Genomic DNA, 25,751 nt, shown 5'->3' on the forward strand with positions numbered 1-25,751 from the left:
TGATAAGTCCATAATCTTAAATTGATTTAATAACATTGACAGAATTGCAGTCGACATTAATTCAAACTCAGCAACAAATACAATAGTATATTGCTAATCGTAACATAATCATATATGAACACATGCACAAAGGTTCACTTGGACATTTTCTCGAACACATAGTGGTCATTTAGAAAGCACAATGAAAGAATTTTGCATTACAGAAGATTTATGTCATGAACATAACTTGCGGATCAAAAACGTAATGCAAACGTAATTTCACTTACTCTTGCTTTTCAAGTGAATTTTGATGGGGCTATTACTAATAGAAACATCTAATGGAAGTACGGGTGGTTGTGGTGGTAGTGCTCAATGAAAGTAGAGGTCTGTTGGGCAAGGATGGCTTAGCTTTTCAACAAGTTGAGTAATACTACAAGTGTGTAACAAGGTAACTAGTATGAGCTCGTGGCTACTTGATTCTACTACCTAACTACCACACCGCCGTTCTAGTCATTGTGGCTGTTGTTGTATTTCTTTTGCTCCTTTTAGGTTATTATGATTGTAAAAGTGTAACGGGCGGCATAGTTTGGGAATGAATGAAAGAAGCTGTAGATTTCCTTTTCTTGATTTTGTTTCTTTGTCCAACTCTATCCAATATGGTCAAAGCCATTTTATGGAATGCTGCATCTCTATAACGACTGAAACATTATATTGAATTAATATATGGCTGTACAATTGAGAGCCCCTGTCCAATTGGCTGAGAGCCTGAGAGTCTCAGACGGGCTCCATTACCATAATTATCGAGGGACACATCCTCTATCAACGTGTAAGGGCCTTCATTTTCTATATAACCCAAAGAAGAAAGAAATCAGATTAAAGGGAACTAAGGTGATCTCTTATCAAACTGAAGATGGGGTTGGCACTACAAGCTCCCTCCAGTCTATGAAACATGATTCCATCCATCCGGGCTTGAACTCCATCAGAAAATGTCAAGTCTTGCAGCAGTGTCTTTGGCGTTTGATCGACTCCAACCACAGTACTCCCTACACCACTTAAAGGTTCTGGCAGTGAAGGGGAGGGTCTTGCAAGTTTCACTAGTGTAATCTGGAATAATTGGAATCAAATAACTTTTACTGACAAGTACATATAAAAGCCACAAGAAGATCATTACACACAAGAAATTATGAAGCTAAATTGCTGCATTAACTCATTATTATCTCTACCATATGCCTAGCCACTGAAATAAGATTTTTGTCACCAACCTCTGTGTCTTGTGATATATTTGCCTTGAGCTTTGCTATTGCAACAGCCCGAGGAAGTCCACAATAGCATCAACTAAACCCCTGGAAACTGCATCTTTACCAGTCCAAACTCTCCCTTGTGCAACTTCCTCCATTTTATCTACCTGGCAACATAACAATAGGGACATATTTAAATTCCAGGTAGAAAAGAGTGAAAGGAAAGTGACTAAAACTAAAATGAAGATTCAATCAGAACATACAGTCATTGATCTGGGAGACGCTGCCTTGTCCCGAAATTGCTTATACGAATTCTGTGCAGACTTAGCAAAGAGTTCAGCTTCCTCTGGCCTGAATTAGGAAGAAAAAGAGAATTAATAATTGTCTCCTTCCAGGATTATAAAGGAGATCACACAAAATAGTGTATGCAACGAGACAGTTTACCTGAAGGGTCGTTGTTCAGCTGCAAGAACCTTTGCAAATTTTTCCCCATGGTATGATTTCTTTGTTGAAGCCAATCTTCTAGGTTAAACTTCCCTACAAACAGAAAATTAAATGACAACTACAACTTGCAGAATTTAAAGGTCTTATCTGAACACCAACAAAAGGGTATGAAGACTTTTCACGGCAAACAGATAAAAAAGATCACGAGTATTACAAATATCTATTACGCATTTAGATGCGTCTGTCTCTGTGCTTTTACTAAGGTGGATATAGATCACTTTGATACTATCCAATCAACTTCCTCTTTTAATAGTCCTACTCCTACCAACATTATTTTTTCTCCAAGTCAATTATATAACATATATTCATATTCACCTGTGACAACTCCAATGGAACCAGTTGAGGTTAGATTTTCTGCAACAATGGCATCTGCTGCCATAGCCATATAGTATCCTCCACTTGCTGCCACATCAGACATTGACGCAATAACCGGTTTTGATGCAGCCAAAAGTTTGATTTCCCTCCACATCCTGCAAACCATTAAGTCATTAACACATCAGGGTAACCAGTTAACTGCATGCAGACATAGACAGCGCGACAATTCTTCTGCCAAACAGTATTTGACAACACATCAGAGAATTATGTAGTTTAGGATCACATATGTTACATTAATATATACTAGCACTTTCAAATCAGAAGCAAGGGCATCACCTCCAGGGCAGTCAAGTCGGATAATAGCAGCCTTGTATCTTTTTTATTCTGGAGATGGACAAAAGAATATCATAAGACGCAGGCTAAAGATTGGAAATAAGTAACCAATGGTTTTTATTGATCAGACCATATGAATCACCACAAACCAGAATTCACATACTGATGACTACCTGTAATCAACGATCAACCATAGGAAGCTTTTTCTCTTTTTGTCCTCCAAGTCTTTCCTTCAACATTGAAGTAACATGGAAGGAATGCACATTACTTAATACTTCCTGATTATTATCACATAAAGAAAAAGGCTTTCAAGAACAACCACTCCCCTGATGACTTTCTATCAAATTTCAACAACTGAACAACGTAATCATTACATATCCAAAATTAGTAACCCGTAAAAGCCCTGCATTACTGCATAGTGTACAAAATTTAGACCAGGTAATTACCCTGTCATTGATTCAATACACTCTGACAAATTTAAGGAGCATCGAGGGAAACTGAACTTTAGACACGCTCTCAACTCTCTGTAAATATACTTTCTATAATATCTGGATCCAAAACATATCAATATAGCCTTCTCATTCCCCAGTTCTCTAAATGTTTGATCTATGGAACAAATATTGGTTCTCTAAACATTAAGCATACCTCATCATCATACTGTATGTTTGTGATCCAGCCCTCTTCTTTCAGCTTCTCTACTTGGTACACCCCTTCATTAACAGACTTCTCAATATCTTCTCTCTTTTTTCCGCAGAAAAATTTAGGAAGTCAATAGGTTATTTAAAGACCACAAGATTAGCCAAATACCAAATCTCAAAGCACCTCTTGTAGAAGAAATTATGTCCAGCCATTTCCCATATATGTTATCGAGCAATGCTGTCAGCATCTCACAATTTTTTTTGGACATGATTGGGCGCGCAAGTTGCTCGACAGCACTTTTATATTTACCAATCCTTTCCACTTGTGGCTCAACTCCAATTTTCTCAAGAACAGCTGAAAAACAAAATTCCATGCAAACCTCAGTTAGTAAGTGATTTCAGTCATCAGTATCCAGGCAAAACCGTAAAATTTATATTTCGAAGTTAATATATAAATGGGGAGAAGAATACCAGAGGAACTAACCTCTTACAAATGATGCCTGAACACTGAGACCAAACAAAGAAAAAAATAAGCACTTGGAGGGGCATAAATCTCTTGACAAGCAGAGGCAAGGTAATATTCTTTTTCGCTACAAGCAGGTGCATATGCCACAACAAACTTACCTGCAAGAATCTCCATATAAGCTCAAATGCACATCTTCAAACACAAATTGAAGTTAGAAACACATAATCACAGTTTGCAACAATTAGTCAGTACCTGATTTCTGCAAGTCCAATATGTGCCTCCGAATTTCTTCCACTTTACCCCAACCACAGTTCAAGCTCTCAATTTGAAGATACATACTGACACCAGTAACAAAATTCTCACAAATTTGAGGCAGCGATAATCCACTGGAGTATGGAGAATGGACTTTTTAACTGATCAGTTATCTGAAAAACCAAAAACCACAGCCCTTTCAAAATCAACACCAAACACTGTAAATACACGTACAAAAAATCAAAAGCAAAAAAATGTGAGAATGGATCAAAACCTGGCCGCACAATGTCATGGTCAAGACACGTTTCCCTTCTTGACCCGCACCCGAGGATAAGCAAAGAACACCCGAAGCTTAAAGACGAAGCTCTTCCAGAGGCTCGCCTCCTGAAACTGAAACTGAAACTCGCCGCTCGGATGGTCCTCAGGCGCAGAAATATATGTGAGAACTTATACCAGAATTATAGAATTGATTGAAAGTTTTTTCTGGTCATAACAAGATGAAGAGTAACATGGGAGAGACGAAAGATGCAGAGAGAGAGAGACGAATGGGAGGAGAGATTTTATTTCTGTGAGAAAGTAGTATAAACTGTATCAGATAATGAAAAATCAGAAGGATTCATAGTTATATAAGTTAGTTCGTGTGGGAGTGGTGGTGATGGTGGCGTGCCTACGTCTCCTACAAAATAATCGTTTTTCGTTACTTTCCAAGCCGAACTCGCCTGAAGCAGTCGTTTTTCGTCACTACGTACCAAAAAACAACAGTCTAAAAGCTCGTCGTTTTCGTCACTACCAAAATAAAATCCAGTCTCAAATCTCGTCGTTTTCTTGGCCTTGAATTCTCCCACACTGTCTCAAAGTACCTACTTGGCCTCGAATACACCCACGCTCTCCAAGTACTCCAATAAATACAGAGTTGTTCTTTAATTTTGAGAATACACGAGGAAGTTTAGAGTACGTGCAAAATGAAGCCATTGTTCCAGAAAATAAGCTGCCTCTTTAATGGTCCTCCTCCTGGTGACCAAGATACAGAAGCTCAACCAGACACAGCAGATGCTCCTAGGTACCGCAACTTGGATTGGGCAAAGATATTTGTTGTCTTCTGCTTGGCATCAGCCATTGCTATAGCTCTGCTATCAGCTCAAGTCTACTCTCAGCTCCCTCTAACCTTCTACTTCCTCTCATTCACCCTCATTTTCTCCTTTACCTGTTTCTTCATTGCTAAATTCATTCACTTGACCCGTCCCCAACCGGCTCAAGTACTAGACCGATTTGGCATTTTCTTTGGCGTGACAGCATTTTTCATTTCCATTACAATTCCGTTTCCTTTGTGGTTCAAATGTACCACCGGTCTCATGTATCTGCTCTCCTGGCTTGCAATTCTAGTTTGTAAATGATGATTATATTTTGGGGTCGCTCTGTCTCTTCGATTATCATTCTGTTTTACCTTCTTCATTCATGGGGTCTATTGGTTAATTTGCAATCTCATTTTGTAGTTACTGCTATGCTTGGCAAGAAAGTAACATAAATATAAGCTCCTAGTTCTACTACGACTTGTTTAAGTCAGAAAGAACGAGAATGTTTGGGAATTTTCAGATGTTTTTTTTCTTCTCCAAGAATGGAGTATATATACACATTGAGTTACACATTAAAGGATAAAACTATGCAACAGAATATCTAAAGTTGTCTGCCATCATTATCTGCCATCATTATCTGCCATCATTATCTGCTAAAGTTGTCTGCCATCATTATCTGCTAAAGTTGTCTGCCATCATTATCTGCTAAAGTTGTCTGTCATCATTATCTGCTATTATTCCACCAACTCACTGTCTACCACACTTGTCTGGATGGACCACTCTACCAACTCATGCCAACTCACGCCAACACTCCCCCTCAAGTTGGTGCATACAAATCACAGATGCCCAACTTGTTAAGTGAGTCATAAAATGCTTTACTCGAGAGAGCTTTTGTAAGAATATCTGCCAACTGTTCTTCAGTAGGAACGAAGGGAAACAAAATGATCTGTCCATCCAGATTCTCTTTAATGAAGTGTCGGTCTACCTCCACATGTTTCGTGCGATCATGCTGAACAGGATTGTGAGCAATTTCAATTGCAGCCTTATTATCACAATAAAGTGGCATAGCCTTTTCCTGCCTGAACCCCAAATCTCTTAACAAATTTCTCAACCACAACATCTCACAAAGTCCTCGGGCCATTCCTCTGTACTTTGCTTCTGCACTAGAGCGAGCCACCACCTTTTGTTTCTTGCTCTTCCAAGTAACCAAGTTACCACCCACAAATGTGAAGTATCCCGAAGTAGACCTACGATCTGTAATATTACCTGCCCAGTCTGCATCTGTGTATCCAGAAACATCCAAGTGGCTGTGTTTTGAAAAGATTAATCCTTTCCCTGGAGCAGCCTTTAAATACTGCAAAATACGAAATACAGCATCCATATGGACCTCACTGGGATTGTGCATAAACTGACTCACCACACTAACTGCATAGGCCAGATCTGGTCTAGTGTGGGACAAATAAATCAACCGTCCAACTAACCTCTGGTATCTCCCTTTATTTGTAGGTACTTGGTCCACGTACTCTGCTAACCGATGATTCTGCTCGATAGGAGTATCAACAGGTTTACAATCCAGCATACCTGTTTCTGCCAACAAGTCTAGGACATACTTCCTCTGACTCAACACAATACAATCCTTTCCACGAGCAACTTCTATTCCCAAGAAATATTTCAAATTACCCAAATCTTTCATCTCAAATTCAGAAGATAACTGACCTTGTAACCTTTGAATCTCCTCAATATCGTCACCTGTCACAATCATGTCATCAACATAAATAATCAAGGCAGTCATCTTACCACACCGATGTTTAAGGAATAAGGTGTGATCTGAGTTGCTCTGTTGATATCCCATTTTCTTCATGAACTTGGTGAACCGGCCAAACCAAGCTCTGGGAGATTGCTTCAAGCCATAAAGCAACTTCTTCAATTTGCACACCATCTGCTCCCCAGTGGAAGTACCATATCCAGGAGGTAAATCCATATAAACCTCTTCATGCAGGTCACCATGCAAGAATGCATTCTTAACATCAAACTGTTGTAAAGGCCAATCAAGATTAGCAGCTAACGAAAGAAGTACCCGAATTGTGTTAATTTTGGCCACTGGTGCAAATGTCTCATCGTAATCCACTCCATACTTCTGAGTATAGCCTTTAGCCACTAATCTTGCCTTGTACCGGTCCACTGAACCATCTGAATTGTGTTTTACTGTATACACCCACCTACAACCAACTGTCTTCTTCCCGGGTGATAATGATACTAACTCCCACGTACAATTCTTCTCAAGAGCATCCATCTCGACTGTCATTGCCTTCATCCACTTCTCATCTTTCATGGCATCCTGCACTTTACTAGGAAGAGACACAAAAGATAATTGATTCACAAAGGCTACATATGGTTTAGATAACCTATGGGTCGACACATAATTAGCAACAGGGTATTTAGTCTTAGCACTTAGAGTAGGTTCATAGTGTTTCGGAGGTTGACCACGGGATGAACGACTGGGTAAGGTTCTAACAGGAACACTACCTGACACAGAAGGACTATTAGACAAGGAAGGATTGGGACATACCTCGGGTGATGATTGAGCAGGTGAGACCGCTGAAGAGGAGGGAGAGACTGAAGAATTGTCTAAAACACCATCAGAAGACGGCAGAACCTCATCTTCCACTTGATCGGAAATTGTCTCCCCGGCCGACTGGTCAGACTGATCAGGTTGACCAGTTGGTAATACATTGCTCAAAGTTTCTTCTCTGGATGAACCCCTGTTTTCCCTATTTTCCTTTTCAATATTAGACGATGGGTCCTCCAACTTTGAGAACTCAGATGCCAGCCACTCATCTTGCCTATTAGACAAGTCTTCATAATAACAAGACTTCTCCCCCTGACTAGGAGTCACAGGAGGCAAGAAATAACAAACATCTTCACTGAAAGTAACATCCATGGTGACATAAAACTTCTAGGATTGAGGGTGATAACATTTGTAACCTTTCTGATGAGACCCATACCCAACAAACACACACTTAAGGGCTCTAGCATCCAATTTTGTCCTTTGATTTTTATACAGATGAACATAGGCAACACAACCAAAGACACGAGCAGGAAGAGTATTAGATGATGGGATAGAAACATAGTTAGACAAGACCTCAAGTGGGACACAACCTTGAAGAGGGGCAGATGGAAGGCGATTGATAAGATGAGAAGCACACAAAACAGCTTCTCCCCAAAGGTACTTAGGCATGTTAGCACTAAGCAAAAGAGATCGAGCCATATCCAAAAGGTGACGATTTTTCCGTTCAGACACCCCATTTTGCTCAGGTGTCTGTGGACATGAAGTTTGATGGATTATGCCATGGTGTTGGAAATATTCATGAAAAGAATGATTAATAAACTCACCCCCATTATCAGAACGAAAAACCTTAACATGAGCATCATATTGAGTACGAACAAGACTATGAAATGCTGTAAATGCAGAGAAGACAGAATCTTTGGACTTAAGTAGAACCACCCAAGATAGTCGGGTAAAGTCATCGATGAATAACACAAAATATCGCATTCCAGAAAGGGTAGAATGTTTAGAAGGACCCCACAAGTCTGAATGAATTAACTCAAAAGGCATAGTACTAGAATGAAAACTCGAAGGATAACCAGACCTATGACTCTTAGCCAGAGCACAAGTTTCACAATGCAAGCTAGAATCACTTATTCCCAAAAATAACGAAGGCATGGACTTCTTCATAACTCCAAAAGATGGATGACCCAAACGCCTATGCCACAACCATAACTCACTCAGTCGATCAGAACTCGATGTCAGGGCTAAAGGTTGTTCTTTTTTTTTTGTTTGTCCTGCGTACATGCAATCCAAATGAAACAGTCTCCTCCTCAGGTCTCCCTTGCCCATGATCACCCGATTGCATAGATCCTGAAAAACAACATACATTGGATAAAAGGTTACTGAGCACTTATTCTGTGAATTCAATTGAGATACAGATAACAAATGATGAGACAACGAGGGCACATAAAGGACATCATGTAAAACAATGGATGGTGTAACCTGAATAGACCCAATACCTAAGACCGGAAAAGACACACCATTTGCATTAGAGACATGAGATATAGAAGGAGATGACATAGACACAAAGAAAGACTTGTCGTAGGTCATATGATCAGATGCACCTGAATCAATTATCCATGTATCACTACCAGTAAAGTCAGAAATATGTAAAGCAATACCAATTTTACCTCGAGTTTCCTTAGTCAAGGAAACAGTACCCTTAGAGAGGTCTTGCCCTTCAACACCATAGAAATCAGGTTCTGGCACCAGTTGGACTGCTGCTTTGCCTCTCTGACCTCTACTTCCTCCAGTATTACTTCCTCCTCTCCAGCCTGAATGGTTAGAATTAAACCTTCGCAGCTTAGGACATTGATTCTTGAAATGACCAACTTCCTTACAATAGTTGCAAGTCATTTGGTTATTGACCGGAGCCATCCCTCGGCTATAATTCTGATTCTGTTGGTACCCCTGACTCCGAGGTCGATAGTGACTTGGAGATGGAACATGAGATGAATTCCCATACTGAGGAAACAAAGATAAAGGTTCAGGTGATCTAGCCTGGACTGCTAAAACTGAAATTTCAGTATGAAGACCCTTTGCAGCAACTTTGTTGGCTTCATCTTTTCGAATATAGGCAAAGGCTTGCTCCAACGTTGGAGGAGTTGCAAGACGCAATAACTCATTCTTTGCCCCTTCCAAATGAGGATCTAGACCAGCAAGAAAGACATGAACACGCATCTTATCTTGCTCACTCCTGTAGGAAGTGATGTCTGCTTCACAAGTCATAGGATTAGGATTTCTCTGATCAAGCTCCTGCCAGATTGTCTTCAAATTTGCATAAAATGTTGCAACAGGCTGTCCACTTTGAGTTATTTTGAAAGCTTTGACATTTAATTCATGAACACGAGCAAAGTCACTTCCATCATAATAAGTAGCAGCAACAGAGTCCCAAATTGCTCTAGGAGAATCAAAATTAGCAAATAACTGCATTACCTCTGGAGTCATTGCTTTTAGAAGAATTCCCATCACGTTAGTATTTGCCGTGTCCCATTCATCAGCTTTTGGTCCTGCAGCAGGTCTGGCAGTGCTACCAATAACATAACTCCACTTTCCAATCCCTTGAATATGGATCTTCATAAGCCTTTGCCATAACTGATAATTTGTGCCATCAAGCTTGACACCAAAGCTTGAGTTATCTGTTACATTTTGAACAATCACAACTTCACGAGCCACAGATGTAGCTCCTTCAGCCTGAGAGTCTCTTATGGTCAAATCCACCATCTTACTTCCTTTTAAAACACCCCGTCAAACAAAGTAACAAACTATAAATACAAAGGAACCAAACTTTTTTTTTTTTTTCACGTGCCTTCTTCTCTCTTTAATAAAGAAAGGCTATTGAATAAGAAGAGAGTGTAAACTGTTGGGTAAAAACGGGAAGATTAATAAAGGTGAATATGGGTAGATTTAAAAGAAAAGGTGGGCAGAAGCATGTGGGTTGAAACTAGGGAATTGGAGTGAAGTGCTACTGATCGACAAGGAACATAATAGAGAGAAGGAATAGAGAAAAAGTCAAAAAGAGAATAGAGAAAGGGAGGTAGTGGGCCGACAGAGAGAAAGAGAAATGGGAATGGAGAAAAAGTAGTATAAAAAGTAGAGAAAAGGGTGTGGGTTGAAACAATAAGAAAAGAAAAGAAAGACAAAGAGTGCTAAAAAAGGGAGGCGAGTCGAGTGCTCGCGGCGCGGGGGCGTGTGGGCGCGGGGGCGCTGCGCTAGTGGAGGCGGGGTGCTGGCCGCGCAGGTGCGGAAGGGAGGGCCGAGGGTGAGGTGGAGCTGAGCTGGTCTAGAGAGAGGCAAAGATAGTCGAGCTGCAGTTGCGGTGCTGCGGTGGTCAGGCTGCAATTGAGGTGCTGCGGTGGAGCTGAGGCGAAGATGCTGCTGCGCTGAGGCGGAGCTGGACGGAGCCAGTCGAGCTTGGTAGGAGCAAGAGGTATGATCTAAAACCGATTAATTGACCAAAAGAACAAGTGGAAGAAAGGAATTGGCTAGTGTGTCTGGTGATGGCTAATGTGTCTGGTCTTAATCAAAAGAACCCAAAAGAACTCAATATATATTAATCAAAAGATCCCAAAAAAAGGCAAAAGAAAACACAGCGGAACAGAGTCCAAATTGGATCTCTGCTCTGATACCAAGTCAGAAAGAACGAGAATGTTTGGGAATTTTCAGATGTTTTTTTTCTTCTCCAAGAATGGAGTATATATACACATTGAGTTACACATTAAAGGATAAAACTATGCAACAGAATATCTAAAGTTGTCTGCCATCATTATCTGCTAAAGTTGTCTGCCATCATTATCTGCTAAAGTTGTCTGTCATCATTATCTGCTATTATTCCACCAACTCACTGTCTACCACACTTGTCTGGATGGACCACTCTACCAACTCATGCCAACTCACGCCAACAGTTTAGTCATTAGTCGATGTTTTTTCAATCTGGTTCTGGACATTATTTGTCCTTATTTTGGGAATGAAGAAGGCGTAGTTGTTCCTTTTTGGTTGCTATCTCATGTCTAACTGTCTATCAAGACAATATTGGTATTGTTTCTTTTTTTGAACCATTCTGGTCAAATAAAAATCGCAAGTACCAAGCGATACTGCCAGAGCTTTGTTCCTATGGATTGCCAAAGTTGTATCTCGTCGTTCAACAAGATTAACGAAATCAAAAAATCCTGCAAAACATTTGTAGTCGAAAGTGTAACATGGCAACAGAGCGAAAATTGAATATATACAGATGTTTTAAATGTTATATAGGGGTTTTAAATTGAATACGCGGATGTACAATTTCTAAAATGGCTCTTTCCCCTTTGTCATGATCCTACAAAAAAGATTGGCTGCACTTCCAGACAATAGAAAATGCACACTTAACCCAGAGATTAAGAAAAGAAAAGACAGAAAGAAAACGGATAAAGGTTTACGGAACCAAGATAATCTCGTGTCAAATTGAATTTTATTGGAATTAGAAGCACCCCTCCGGTCTCTGAAACATGATTCCACCTAGCCGGGCTTAACCTTTCTGAACAAGGAAACAGAATGGTACTCAAAGAGGGGATGTGACTCGAGGGTTCATTAAATAACAGACCTACTGTGTCTCAAAATTCATTTTCAGAAACATATTTCTCCAAAAATGCCTTGGCTAGATTACTGAAGCTGACACTTCCTGCAGCAGCATATATCTTCATGACATCGACCACTTCTGGCTTCATAATCTCTTCCTTGTTTGATGCGTTGCAAAGATAGTAAAGTGACCCAATTGCATAATTCACCTAACAATCAATCACTTATCAATTATGATGTATCATTCAGATTTCAGACAATAAATCAAGTGAAGTTTAGAAATACTGAAATACTATTAGATGCACAGATAAGTCCAGATACAGAAAAGTATAGTACTTTTTGGATGGAATTGAAGTCATGTTGCCTACGATTTCCTACATAACAGTGTTTCTAACTGGGCTTGATAAACATTGAATAATAAGGGGATCCCACCATACTGACTGATAATTGCTGCATAAGCTGGATCTGCATCACTAAGATACTGAAGTTGAATTAGATACCAAAATCATGCACACTAGTGTTAGCCATTTACAATATAGTCAGTTTAAGAAACTAAGAGCTGCAGCCCAATGACATAGGATTGGCAAAAGGATAAACATGCAGACTCACCTGGGCAACATTTGCAGATCCCACCTACCCCAAATTCCACAAGCTTCTCATTTGGTTTTGTTATGCAGTCCAGAAAAAGTTCCACCACATTGAGCTGTTTGTAATCTTAAAAATACTTGTCACGCCGGATTTGTATGCAGGACATTTAACCTTCATAACCAAATCAATTCAACATCAAAGCAGGTCTCTTATACCTGGTGCAAATCAGTATAGTTGTAAGGAAAAAACCAGATCTAAAGTGTAAGAGTTGATAAAATTTACTCGTAAAGATGAACCACGGGTCATCATTACAACACAATAGCAGAGGAAAACATATTGAAACCATCACAGAATAACACAATTTTGAATGAACAATTCCTTTTCTGTACATACTTCCCAACTACAAAAGACCCTTCAAACCTCGATCAACCATTATTAAACAGCGACAAGCGTGGCCCGTGGTCCACCATTGTTCTTTTGAAAATGGCACAGGAGAATGGTGGAATAACGATGTTGAAGAGGTTGTTAAACAAGGGAATAGACTGGTATATATTGCCTCCGAATATGTCAGATGCACATACCATTAATGGGAAGCCAGGGCCGCTCTTTCCATGTTCTGAAAAACGTAAGTCAGGCCATTCATGTTATGCTACCACTGCAAATCTAGGCCAATGACCACTGAAAATAGTATGGCAATGGACATAATTAAAATATGAGAGTACGTGATACGATGACATTTCAATGAGTCAAACTGATAACTTGGCTAGCACTTCTTTTCATAACGCAACTATTTGGACCGGCAATTTTGCATTCTCATTTCTCATTTTTGCTATCTCAGATACCTTTGTAATGGAGGTTGAACAGGGAAAGACTTACCTGCTACGGATAGTCAATGCTGAACTATTCTTTGCAATTGCTGGCCACAACTTGACAGTACCTGGTAGAGGTTGATGCAGTCTATACCAAACCATTTACATCTCAAGCAATACTAATTGCACCAGGGCAGACCACAAATGTTCTTTTTCGGGCAAACCAAGTCCCTAGTAGATACTTCATGGCTGCAAGGTCATTCATGGATGTACCTCTTTCCATAGACAACAAAACTGCCACTGCAATCCTACAATATAAAGGCAGCCCTAATTGCTGCCAGTCCTTTCCCAACTTCCAGCACTCAATGACACAGCTTTTATACTGAGCTACAACGCCAAGCTGAGAAGCCTAATGTACCTTTTAAAGTGGATAGACATCTTTTGTACACAATTGGTTTGGGAATCAACCAATACACAACTTGCCTGAATGGAACACAGCTCACTGCTTCCTTGAACAACATCACTTTCATGATGCCTCAAATCGGGCTGCTTCAAGCTCATTACTTCAACACCAAGGGAGTATTTTCCACAGATTTCCCTGACCGCCCGCCAACACCGTTCAATTACACTGGTGCCCCGGCCCACTCACTGCCAACCTTGGGACTAAACTAGGCACTCGGCTAAGCAAGATTGCCTTTTATTCGACAGTAGAGTTAGTGCTACAAGACACTAATCTTCTCACAGTGGAATCCTATCCAATCCACCTTCATGGTTACAATTTTTTCATTGTTGAGACCGGAGTCGGTAACATTGACCCCAAGAAGGACCCGGCTAAATTTAACTTGGTGGATCCTCCTGAAAGAAACACCGTGGAGTTCCCACCGGTGGTTGGGCTGCCATAAGTTCAGGGCTGATAATTCTGGTAAATATATCAGAATAACCAAATAACCTGCTGCATTAAACTTCAAAGCTCAAAGTTACTTATAGTGCGAGATTTGTTTTTTACCCACCTGAGAGAACTTATTATTTGTATTCAAGATATTTTACTGACCCATTGAACAATATTTGATCATGTACAAGTGTGTGGTTCATGCACTGTTACTTGGAGCTGCGTACTAGCTGGGGAATGAAGACTGCCTTTGTGGTAGAAAATGGGAAAGGCTCAAATCAATCTATCCTGCCTCCACCTGCAGACCTTCCACCTTGTTAGTTTCTTCCTCGTACCGGATAACTGACTCAGAACAGACTTATTAGCAGGAATAATGTTTGGGGTCATTCGCCTGACAATTCTTGCAATCCTATCGAAAATGCAGAGTTCTGCAAACGTTCAGTCAATACTTGTGATTGACGAGACCAATAAAAGTGTGCATTGTATCAGAGACTATTGAATGCTAAATTAGTCCCTCTTTTGCGCAACAAATTACCCAGGATTTTTATTAATTATTAACACTGGAAGAGCTGAAAATGAATTTGATCATATAACATTGGTGGAATTGCTGTCAACATTCAAACTTAAGCAAGAACACGCCAAACAAATACAAGAGTACATTTCTTGGTCGTAACATAAACACCTGTGAATACGCATGCACAAATGTTCACTTGGACATTTTCACGAACACAGTGATCATTTAGAAAGCACGATGAAAGAATTTTGCACTACAGAAGATTTATGTCATGAAAATAACTTACTGATCAAAAGCGTAATGCAAATGTAATAACTTGACTCACTACTCTGGCTTTTCAAGTGAATTTTGATGGGGCCATAATTAGTAGGTAGCCTACTAGACAGTACATATAATTATACCTTTCTTGTTTTATACCTGTCAGGCTGTGAGCTTCAATGAACAGACAGAGTAATATGACTAATATCCGTCGCACAAAACAGTAAACATAATATGAGATTCATAATTGTCTGCATAAAATCAAAGGAAACATAAATTGCAAGAGGTGTCTTGTTCACCATGTCTTGAAAGATAACTGTGGAAGTTCAAGTAGTGAAGATGTCGGATCATCACCATCCCAAGGTGATCCAGCTCCTACTGAACTTGAAATATCATCCCAATGGACTAGTTCTACTCCTTCATTGTTTTGTCCATCAGCATAAGATGTATTTTCTCCAAACATGTGCATGGCCTCCAACTCTGCCGTGACCTCTCTCATTGTAGGGCGGTTTCTTCCATTCAAATTCAAACATCTTCTTGCAAGGTTAGTAGTTACTGTGATATCTGTTTTAGAACACACTCTTTCAAAACTCGAGCATCAAGAATCTCGAATAATTTATCTTCCTCCATCGAAGTAACAAAATATGTCGCAAGACTTCTATATTCTCCTTGTGATCTCGTTACCTCATGAACAGGTTTTCGTCCAGTCAAGAGCTCAACAAGAACAACTCCAAAGCTATAGACATCACTTTTTTCTGTAAATTGGCTTGACTGGAAGTATTCAGGGTCCAAATAACCAAATGTGCCTTGTACAAGTGTGGTCAAGTGGGTTTGGTCGATGGAAACGGATCTTGAAGTTCCAAAGTCCGCAACTCTTGCTCTGTATTTTTCATCTAGAAGTATGTTTGTGGATTTGACATCTCGGTGATAAATGGGAAAGGAAGCAGCAGAGTGCAGGTAGGAAAGAGCTCCCGCAATTTCCGTTGCAATTCGTATACGCATTTCCCATGTAAGTGGAAATTCCTCAATCTGATGTTGGATATACTTTGAAAGCGTCCCATTTGGTATGAATTCATAAACCAAAAGAGGTATATCACTCTCTAAACAACAACCCAATAGCTTAACCGCATTCCTATGGTTGATTTGTGCAAGAATGACAACCTCATTTATGAATTGTAAAAGTTGGCTTTCCTCAACTATTTTAGATTTTTTTTACTGCAACGATTCTTCCATCTGGCAGCATTCCTTTGTAAACAGTACCTTGGCCTCCGTGGCCAAGAATTCTATCAATGTGGAATTTGTTAGTAGCCTTTTCTAACTCTTCTGATTTGTACATGCAACTTAATTTTCTCCACGTTAACTTCACCTGATAACAATTGTTGTTCTAACAATAAACCACCATTTTGTTTGAAAAACATTTCCTTTTGTGCGCCCACCATATATGCACTAATTAGTAGTAACAATAGCCCCACACCCATGGCAAGACCTGTGTTATGAATGTAAATTTTTTCAGGAGCTAGTTTATTTGGCTAAAATTCCACCTACAGTATATGAAGATAAATCTATCGATCTATATCACTATATGCATATGTTCAAGACAATCTTTGATTATCATAGCATATATGCAAGTGGATTGGAGTAAAACAAGGAAACTAAACTTAATAAAACCTTTGATAGGAAGCTTCTGTACTAGGAAATCGACATTATTAAGAAAGGGCAATCAATATATTGAACTTGTATAGGAAATTACCTAGAAGAGTAGTTTTGATCCGAGAGCTTGGAGACAACCTGGTTGGGGAACTTGTGGTAGTGCAACTTCCATATTGGCCACCAAAGTTCTCACATGTGGTTCGAAATGCATTTAGAGAGAATATCACAAATGGTCACTCAACTTTTACCTATTTTAAACTTTGGTCACTCACCTTTTAAATATATCACTTTGGTTACTCAACTTTAACTCTGTTATTGATCACTTTAGTCACTTCGTTAATTTTTTTCATTAAAAAAATTTATTTGCCACAATATTAATGATATTTTCGTCCAACCAATTGTGAAAAAATTGAGAAATCTGTATTAGAATGATTGGGAAAAGTGATTAAAGTGAGATAAAATGCCCCTTGGGTGACTATATAAAGTGATTGACAGAGTAATAGTTAAGTGACCAAAGTGATATATTTGAAAATTGAGTGACCAAAGTGTCGAATGAGTCATAGTTGAGTGACCATTTGTGGAATTCTTCCATGCATTTATAACCGAGGTTTTGCCCGTTTGCCCAAAATCACTCACTATGTATTTTGCCCAATCAATCCAACAAGTTGGTATTTTGCCCAATTACACAAACCTTAAGGGAAAAGACTCATAAGGGTAGTCCTTTTTAGTATATATAGTTCCTAATGTATCATATGCTGACTTTTGGGTTCAAAATTTACTTTTTCTTAGAAAAAATATGTTCAAACTTTTGAGAAAAACAAAACTAGCCTTCAACATGCCGACGTTTTTCACCTAACGGATCCCTGCCTAACGGTTACTTTAACAAGCGGAATCACTGCTGCTTGTTTCTATCTTAAGCTGAAGCAAATCTTCCTAAGAAACAGAAAATCTAAACTTAAAGGCAGTGTAGGATTAAGGCTGAACACAGATATAAACAATATAAAACTGAAATATTGACGAAGTGGATGAGCAATCTGAAATTATTTATTTAAACATAATTACAAGCTAAGAATTCAAAGCCTCATTCTCAGGTAAACAGCTAAAAGCGGTTTAGCTATCCATGAGAATGATTACATATACTTACTTGAAAAAGAAAGCACACCACTCTACACTAAACAGGATGGAAAGAGTACACTGCTACTATGGCTTTCTTACTTCTTGAGAGAAGACTCTTCTGCTCAATTTTCTGATGCCTTACAAACTGAAACTAAGGCTTCTTATATAGGGAGCGGAACTCAAACTGAAATTCAAAACATCAAAATGTATAGAACAACTCCATTATTTTTTGCTCTCGTGAGTGCTCCTGATGATTGAGGTCAATTGACGAAAATCATATTCCTTTAGGTGAAATGTTTTTCACCTTCGTATTTTTGTAAAGCAAAAGCATCTTTAGAAAAAGCCAAAGTTGCTTTCGGTGCTTTCTACACCTGCTGCTTCACATGTTTTCATCTGTATCAAAATTATGGCCAAGGACAAAAGAGTTGTTTTCCATCCTGCCTTTTGTTCCATTTTCCTCCATATCTGTATCTGCATACATTTTGTAGTGGTTGTCGTTTTCAATCTTTTTGATCCACTGTAAACATGCTAACGTGGAGTCGATTTCCTTTCTCTTGAGGGATAGAAAAAGGTCACTGCTAACAACTTCAGGGTGATCATAGGCAGTGATTATGATTTTCTCTCCTGTTGCCAGGAATGTATTTTCAGGGTTTTCTTCGATGATCTTTTTGATATATTCAGAGACATAGCCTTCATCCAGGGAATGCTGGAATTTGGTTGGCCATTATATCCCACATATGCAGGCTAAAGATATTTTCCTTGGATAATTCTCACATAAGGATATGGAGAAATATACTCAACTTCACCATTTTTCTTCTGAATCCATTCTGGTGGGGTGGATCTGAACTTCAACCTAAGAATGCAATCATTTTTCCTAACATTCTTGACTGTGTTAACTATGACGGGTGACAGTCCCTTGAGATCATCATTGGTTTTAGTCCAGAGGTTATGAACAAAACCATTTTCAACAAGCCAAAACTTGTGTTCTTGAGGATGTTCACTCTGAACATTGGCCACATATATCTTCCAACATAAGGTCCAGGGACAATGAAGAGGGCTGGAGGAAGACACAAGTTAGAATTATGACTTCCAATAAGATTATGGAAGTCGAACCAATCTGATTATTTTAGTGCTAAAACAGAAATTCTAGCACTTTCAGGATCTTCAAGATATTGGATTTTTTCATTATGGACAGTACTTTGTTGTGTATTGACAACATCAGTTAAGAAAAAAAAACCAACTCCTTAAAACAATTGAATATACCTTAAATCTCTCCCTCAGTCATGACAAGCGGCTACGAGGTATATAGAGTCTAAAAAACTTCTTTGAAATGAAATTGGATGGAAAGATTCAAATAGAAAGTCAAGTCAATCAATTAATGAACTGTAATTCGTTCGGAAAATAATCAATGATGTCACCAGAAAATGATGCATTACAATATTAATAAAGTATCTAAGATTGTTCATCCTAGAGAAGCTTGCAGTACTCAATACTATCTCGTCTGGTTCGAACAACTTTATCATGATACTTTTAATTTTATCAATTCCCCTTATATAGATAAGAAATTGTATTAACCAAGCAAGTTCATTAAATAAAATAGACAATTTTTTCAATTTGTAGTTTTGAGCCATCAGGCCAACTACATCACTACCAATCTCTCTTATTACTCTTGACTTGAAGCTTGTATTTCATCTCAGAACACTTTAATTTTTCCTCGGCAGTGACATTCAAAATTTCATTATGACCTATAAAATATGTAATAGTGATCGTTAAGAGATCTTTCGGAATATCCATAGTCTCAAAGTTTCCCAACAAATTATCATTATCTTCATACAGTTCATGAACTTGGTTTCTTTTCATACTATATATGTCATTGGCCAAGTGTAATCTAGCTTTATCATTCTTGGATAAGATGTCATTCTCTAAATCAATATATCTTGTTTTCTTTTTCACCTTTGATAATTGTAATAGTATACAAAAGTAGCTTCATTAATGTTTTTTTGAAAGAAAAAAAAACGTATAAACGTAGATTTTGTTCATTAATGTTAAGTGCAATATCCTCTGCTAGCTAGCTAATGACCAATTAGTGGGCCTTCTTCTTGAAAACAATCAATTGATTTGTTATACTCATTTGATCAGTTCATAGTTTCTACATATTAATGGAATGGTATTATTTCGCTCACTATTCGGGGTTTGATATGTTTGTGATAGAGTCTCTTTTATCTGTATATATATGCTACAACATACTGGGAAGATGTAAATTTTTTTATGAAAGAAACAAAACTTATACATAGTACTGTATGAGGTTTTAATGAGTACAACTAATTATTGAAACATCCTGAAAATAACATAGAGCTGGACCTAAAAAGGGAACTTAAAGTGACATTCGCGGGGGAAAAAAAAAACTTAAAGTGATAAAAGACATAGAAATTTCTTTACCATCTCTTGGAGTCCACAATTTTCTTCAATTTGCTTGCCTCCGCAAAATAGCATAGAGCTGGACCAATGTATATGCATGATAATGCGCTAATCATAGAGTCTGTACAAGTAACACAACGTCCATCAAATTTTCTTAAAACTTGGAACGTATATCAGTAGCACTTACATGAGATTCTTTATCTAAGTGCAAATGATAAAGATGAAAGTTTTCTCTCACAAGTCCTATTGAATGACATAGGTTAACAGTTACTCCTTCAAAGTTAGTCCATACCCATGTTGCATATGACTCTGCCTGATGAGATGAGAGGTAAGAAATAAAATTGTCTTCTTCAGGTTCAAATAGTCATTAGGTGCAAAAATAGCATCGGAACTAACTCGACTACAAGTTCCTTGAACTTATTCGAGCTAAATTTATAAACAATAATATTTCTCCCAGTATTGGAATCGCAGAGCGCTGCTTATAGCAAAGCTTTCACTGCCATATTCACTCCAAGATCTTCCGACATTTGCAGTTGTATACATCTTCCACTACAAACTTAGCATGTAACACAATTAAGATAGCAAAGCGTTCCAAATTAAAGACAAAAATTTTCCCTTCATATCACGGGAAGAGTTCCTATTTCATAGTCCAAATTTCCTTATACTACTCAAATTTTTGTACGTTCTTTTGATTTTAGCATAATTTGTATTCTACTGCAACATAATTTGGGGGTTTCTTGCTTAAATTTATTTACATCATTTGTTAAGTTGTATGACTGTGTATTCACATTTTCTTTTTTGTTTGGGATATATACTTAATGAATGGGATACTATCAAAAAAGTAAGAACTTTACTCACAAAAAAATTTACGATACTTCAAACAACCCCAAATTCAATTACTTCAACTATCTATACACATCATTTTCTCTTTAAACTTATCGTAAAAAGTCTCACTACATGATCGATGATATGCTTCTTGAAAGTGCAACAAACAAAATACAATTATCAAACTTGTTTGTTTATTAATCACATTTTAACAAAGAAAACCTAGAATCATCCATAACCATATTTTTCTTTACAAATTCAAAGTCATTTTTACTAATCCCCATCACTAACATAGAAGCACTTAAAGTAAATTTGAAAATACATCTTGATAACTATTTTGCAGTTTGAAATTTGAAATTTCTGATACTTTGTATGGCATGCTGTTAATCAAGTTAATTCAAAATTTTTCTTCATAAATAATACAAAAACACGTATGAAAAGTCAAGTGTTCCTTCACTTACAAGTTATGCGACAAATTGGTTGTCATCGTTTGGATCATATGCAACAACTGAAATTTTCTTGCTTATACCTAGCTTTTGTGAGGAATTTTGGTTGTCGTAATGAAAGTTCTTAGCTTTTGCCTATTTCTTTTATAGTGATTCTTATTTGAATGATTTCGTTGAGATTTCTTGCCATAAAACAACAATACTATGTTAACAAATGTTATTACTTTGCGAAGTTATGTCTTAAGCATTGGAATAGTCATGTGTTTTAGAAATATAAACTGCCGAACTGAGGAGGCTTAGGGATAAGCTATCTAATTCTCAAACTAATATCTTTTGTATTATTTTTCAGATGAAATTTATGGCATAAATAAGTCATTCTAAATGTTTCACAGCATAAAAAAAATTTATTCATAAGAAAGAGTCTATGTTAAATGGCTCAAGCAAGAGACGATGGACTTTCTTTCTTCTAAGGTCTATGCAAATTGTAGATTTTTACCTTTAAAAACAAGTTATTCCTAAGCCGCTATTTCGCTTTCAAAGCATGTGGTTGCAAACTTGTAGCAACCTGGTATCATTTTTTAATCCTGTCTTTTTTAGATAATCTTCATTTTGTTACTTGTTCAATGTTCATCTTATCTTCGAAGTTCTAAGTACGTACTTCAAATTATGATTAGAGATTAGAGTGTTTCTTCTTTTGGTTATATAAATCTGAGCTCGCATTTACAAAGTATAACCTTTATCTTTTGCAACAAGAAATCTTAGACCCATATCTCTCCGAATATAGAGATACCCAACTCTCCGAAGAGAGTTATCAACATAAAGATGCTACTCAAGCACATTACAAAGCTTCTTTGTACGACACTTTCTTATGTAAAAAATCTCACACGTGTTGGCTTTTTTATGGTGTACGTCTCTCCTCGCAACTTGATTGTTAGTTATTTAGTCCATTATTGTAGTTCTGCCTTCACTCAAAACTAAAGTATTGTCATTCTAAAAAAAAAAACTAAAGTATTGTCAACATTGGCCTTTTAGAGCCTGTCATACCTAACTTGATTACAATTAAAGAGAATTTGCTTCTTACAACAATGCATACTATTGATATGATTCAGTCTACAATAAAATCCATGGATGACTTTAGTGCACCTTAGCCTTAATGGTTTCAGTGGATGGTTTTTTCATCATTATTGGTTAGTGATTTCTACATATGTTATTACAACTACGCAAAAATTTTTTGCTATTGATTTCATGTTGCCTCACTGATTTAACTCCAAGATGATCACTCTTATATGTAAAAAACAAAAAGCTGACAGCATTGCAGACCATTGCCAAATTGGACTTGCTAATTTTTCCTTCTACGCTATCACAAAATTAATAGCAGATAAATTGGAACTGTGGCTTCCTAGATTTTTTTTTCTCTTACCTAACTAGACTGCTTTTACAAAAGGCCACTTATCGTGGATCAATCCCTCTTGCTTTTTTTTTTTTATGTATAAATCTCATATATAAGAAGTGTCATTGATAAGAGCATAAAATGCGACGTATTAATATTTTATATTTTACTTAGTTATTTTTCTTAATATATAGTTTTTAACTTTATTTTATTTTTAGGTGAATATTAGAGCAAAGAAGAATACAAAGGAGCTAAGAGGAATTATTTGGAAGCAAAAAGGCCCAAGAAAAAAGGTCAAAGGCATGGAGGACATCAAGATGGGATTCTTCTAGATGAATATGGAATCCTAGTTGCACAAGGAGAGCTTAAAAATCTTGAAGAAGCTTCAAGAATAATTGAAAAAAGAAATCAATTAGTTCAACAAGGAAATCTTATGCAAAAAAGAAAGGAACTAAAAGTCAAATCCTATTCCAACAAGGAATCCTATTGCCGTGTAAAATATAAGCTTCAACAAGCTATGGACGACAAAGAGAAGCGAGAGGAATCCTACAAGATTACAGCTTGATTTGATGACCCAATTCCGATGACATGGATTTAATTCATTGGCATGGTTCCCAATATGTGCTCCAATCAAAGGAAAATCTAAAGCAACTAGAGAAGTAAATTGCAAGCAAACGTCAAAGAGAAGACAAAGTCTCTCTATAAAGAGGCTTCAATTAACACAATTTACACACCATCTTACAAAGCTTTCTCGTCCATAACCTCTCTAATACACAAAGTTTTCAATTATACCATCCAAGGAAGAGTTGCCATGCACATCATCCACATTTTCCATCAATCATTGCTATGATCATCACCTTGGAAGAGTTCTAGCTTGCATCCAATATCATCTCAAAAAGTGTAGTTGTGGCTTCACCTCCTAGCCTATTTTACGGTTTTTACTTTTCTAGTAATTCAACTTTACATTTTTTATTTCGTGATTTCAGAACAATGTGTGGCTAGCTTTCTTCTGTTAGGGGCAAAGTTTAAAGCCCCAATTATGTGACAAACTCTTTGTTTTGCTATCTTAGCTTCGAAAGTTTGACTTATGATGATTGTTTGGTTTCGTTTTATGGAAAACTTTTATATGTTTATGTTCTTTAGGTCAACACTTAGGATATGAGCATGTAATTGGAGCTAGGTCTTAAAAACAATTCAACCTAATTAGTAAGGCTTCTTATGCTGTTGATCGGGCCTTTTTGCTTTGTGTCCTTCGCTCTTTCAGCTTTGCTCCTCTGTTTGATACTTGGTTGCATAATATTTTGAAGTCTACTTAACTATGAAGTCTAATTAATGCACAGTAATTTAGATTCTTTTTTTGGTCAAAAGGTTTACACAAGGAGATCTCATTACTATTTTACATACTAGAGGAGGTTATAAGTCATGGAATTACAAGATTAGTTTCTTACATTAAGTCAGAGGCATTGCAGCTCCAAGGAGGGTTACACCTACTTCTCATGTGCTTATAGCAGATTAACGAAGGATATAGTGGTCTTCATGCAAGGTAATTCTAGAAGTGTTTGTGCTTTAATTTGCTTCTTGGATGAATATGCTTGGAACTTTAGTTAAGTTGTAAACAAGATAAAATCTTGAGTTTTTCTTACCAAGTTTGCCGACCCAAGAGAGATCATTGTTCAACACCTTTTAGATATTTGAGAGGGTACTCTTTTATTTACTTAGGTGTTACGATTTTTCAAGGGCCTCCAAAGCAGGAATATTTTTACTCTATTTCTGGTTAATTTCTTTGTAAGCTCACTACATAGAAGGGTCATCAGTTGTCACAAGTTGTAAGATTGCAACTCATTTCATTAATTAGTAACCCAAAGCTTGCTAAAATGTAGTTTTCAAGTGTATCAATGGCCTCAACCGCTTTTGTTCAATATTCAAGGTTGGATGCATAATTTATTTTGGTTTGATGAGAGTTCAATCCTCATCGCTAGTTCTCAATGTTGTTTCCTTAAGGAGCATGAGGTTTAGGCTTTGAAGCATTGTTTGGATTTGATCATTTGAAGGAGAACTCATCGCCTTCAGCTACCATATCTTAAGAGCACGTTGTTTACATTCAGGTCTCACATATACTTGATTAGACTTGGTTTGAAGAAACTTTGGCCTTTTATTCCTGCTAATTTGCGGTGGTTGATTGGTAATTAATGGTCTAAATATTCTTTTCTGGAGAGATAATTGGTTTGGTTCTCCTCTTTCTTCCTTATGAAACATTTATCAGACTATATCACCTTATCTCTAATTAATGAGGCAAGATTTTATTATAAATCCTCAATGAAATTTGTCGTGGACTAAACCTCAAACTTTTCAGATGTTGCAGAACATATATTTGAAGTTGTGATTCTAGTTTATGCCTATTCTAACTAGCCAAATTGGCCAAGTATTGCTTCTGGCAAGCAATGCAAAAACAGCCTATGACTTAATTCTAGCTCATCGCCCTATTTTTAATTGGGGTACTAATATTTGATATCAAGTTTGTGATGTAGGACGAGATTTTAGCCAACTTCAACAAAGAATCTCGAAAAGAAAGAAGCGTCTTCACATTAAGAAGAATGCTTTGAATATTGAAAATTGGTATTCAAATAGGCTTTTTAATGATGGAATTAATCATAAATTAATCTTTTGGATATATCGGGATTCTCGAGCGAAATCTTGGTTGGGATTCCAAATATATGTTTGCGTAATATTCTTTAATATCTAGGATTTTATTTCCGATTTTTATCTAATTAGGTTTCCTAGTTTTAGTCTATAATAAATTGTTCTTTTTGTTTTCTAGTTGTATTAGGTTTATTCTATGTGCCCTATATAAGGCACCTCTTCGATTGTAATTTTCATTCAAGTTATCA

The 25,751-nt window shown here is 37.4% G+C and overlaps 1 protein-coding gene and 4 pseudogenes across 1 annotated transcript; 1 reads left to right on the top strand and 4 right to left on the bottom strand.

Moving 5' to 3' along the window:
- Positions 1 to 164: 164 nt before the first annotated feature.
- On the bottom strand, positions 165 to 4,017 carry LOC133737313 (serine protease SPPA, chloroplastic-like; annotated as a pseudogene).
- A 4,549-nt stretch (positions 4,018 to 8,566) lies between these two features.
- Positions 8,567 to 11,304, bottom strand: LOC133735208 (uncharacterized). The gene is made up of 2 exons (XM_062162614.1): positions 9,038 to 11,304; positions 8,567 to 8,717 (listed from the first exon to the last, which is right to left on the bottom strand). The coding sequence occupies exons 1-2, from the start codon at positions 10,128 to 10,130 to the stop codon at positions 8,593 to 8,595; spliced, it is 1,218 nt and encodes a 405-aa protein (XP_062018598.1). The 5' UTR covers positions 10,131 to 11,304; the 3' UTR covers positions 8,567 to 8,592.
- A 691-nt stretch (positions 11,305 to 11,995) lies between these two features.
- LOC133737314 (uncharacterized) lies at positions 11,996 to 12,854 on the bottom strand (annotated as a pseudogene).
- A 61-nt stretch (positions 12,855 to 12,915) lies between these two features.
- LOC133737315 (laccase-11-like) lies at positions 12,916 to 14,567 on the top strand (annotated as a pseudogene).
- A 746-nt stretch (positions 14,568 to 15,313) lies between these two features.
- LOC133737316 (wall-associated receptor kinase-like 10) lies at positions 15,314 to 16,439 on the bottom strand (annotated as a pseudogene).
- Between the last annotated feature and the right edge of the window lie 9,312 nt (positions 16,440 to 25,751).

Source organism: Rosa rugosa, chromosome 3, assembly GCF_958449725.1.
Source record: "Rosa rugosa chromosome 3, drRosRugo1.1, whole genome shotgun sequence".
Taxonomy (NCBI): Eukaryota; Viridiplantae; Streptophyta; class Magnoliopsida; order Rosales; family Rosaceae; genus Rosa; species Rosa rugosa.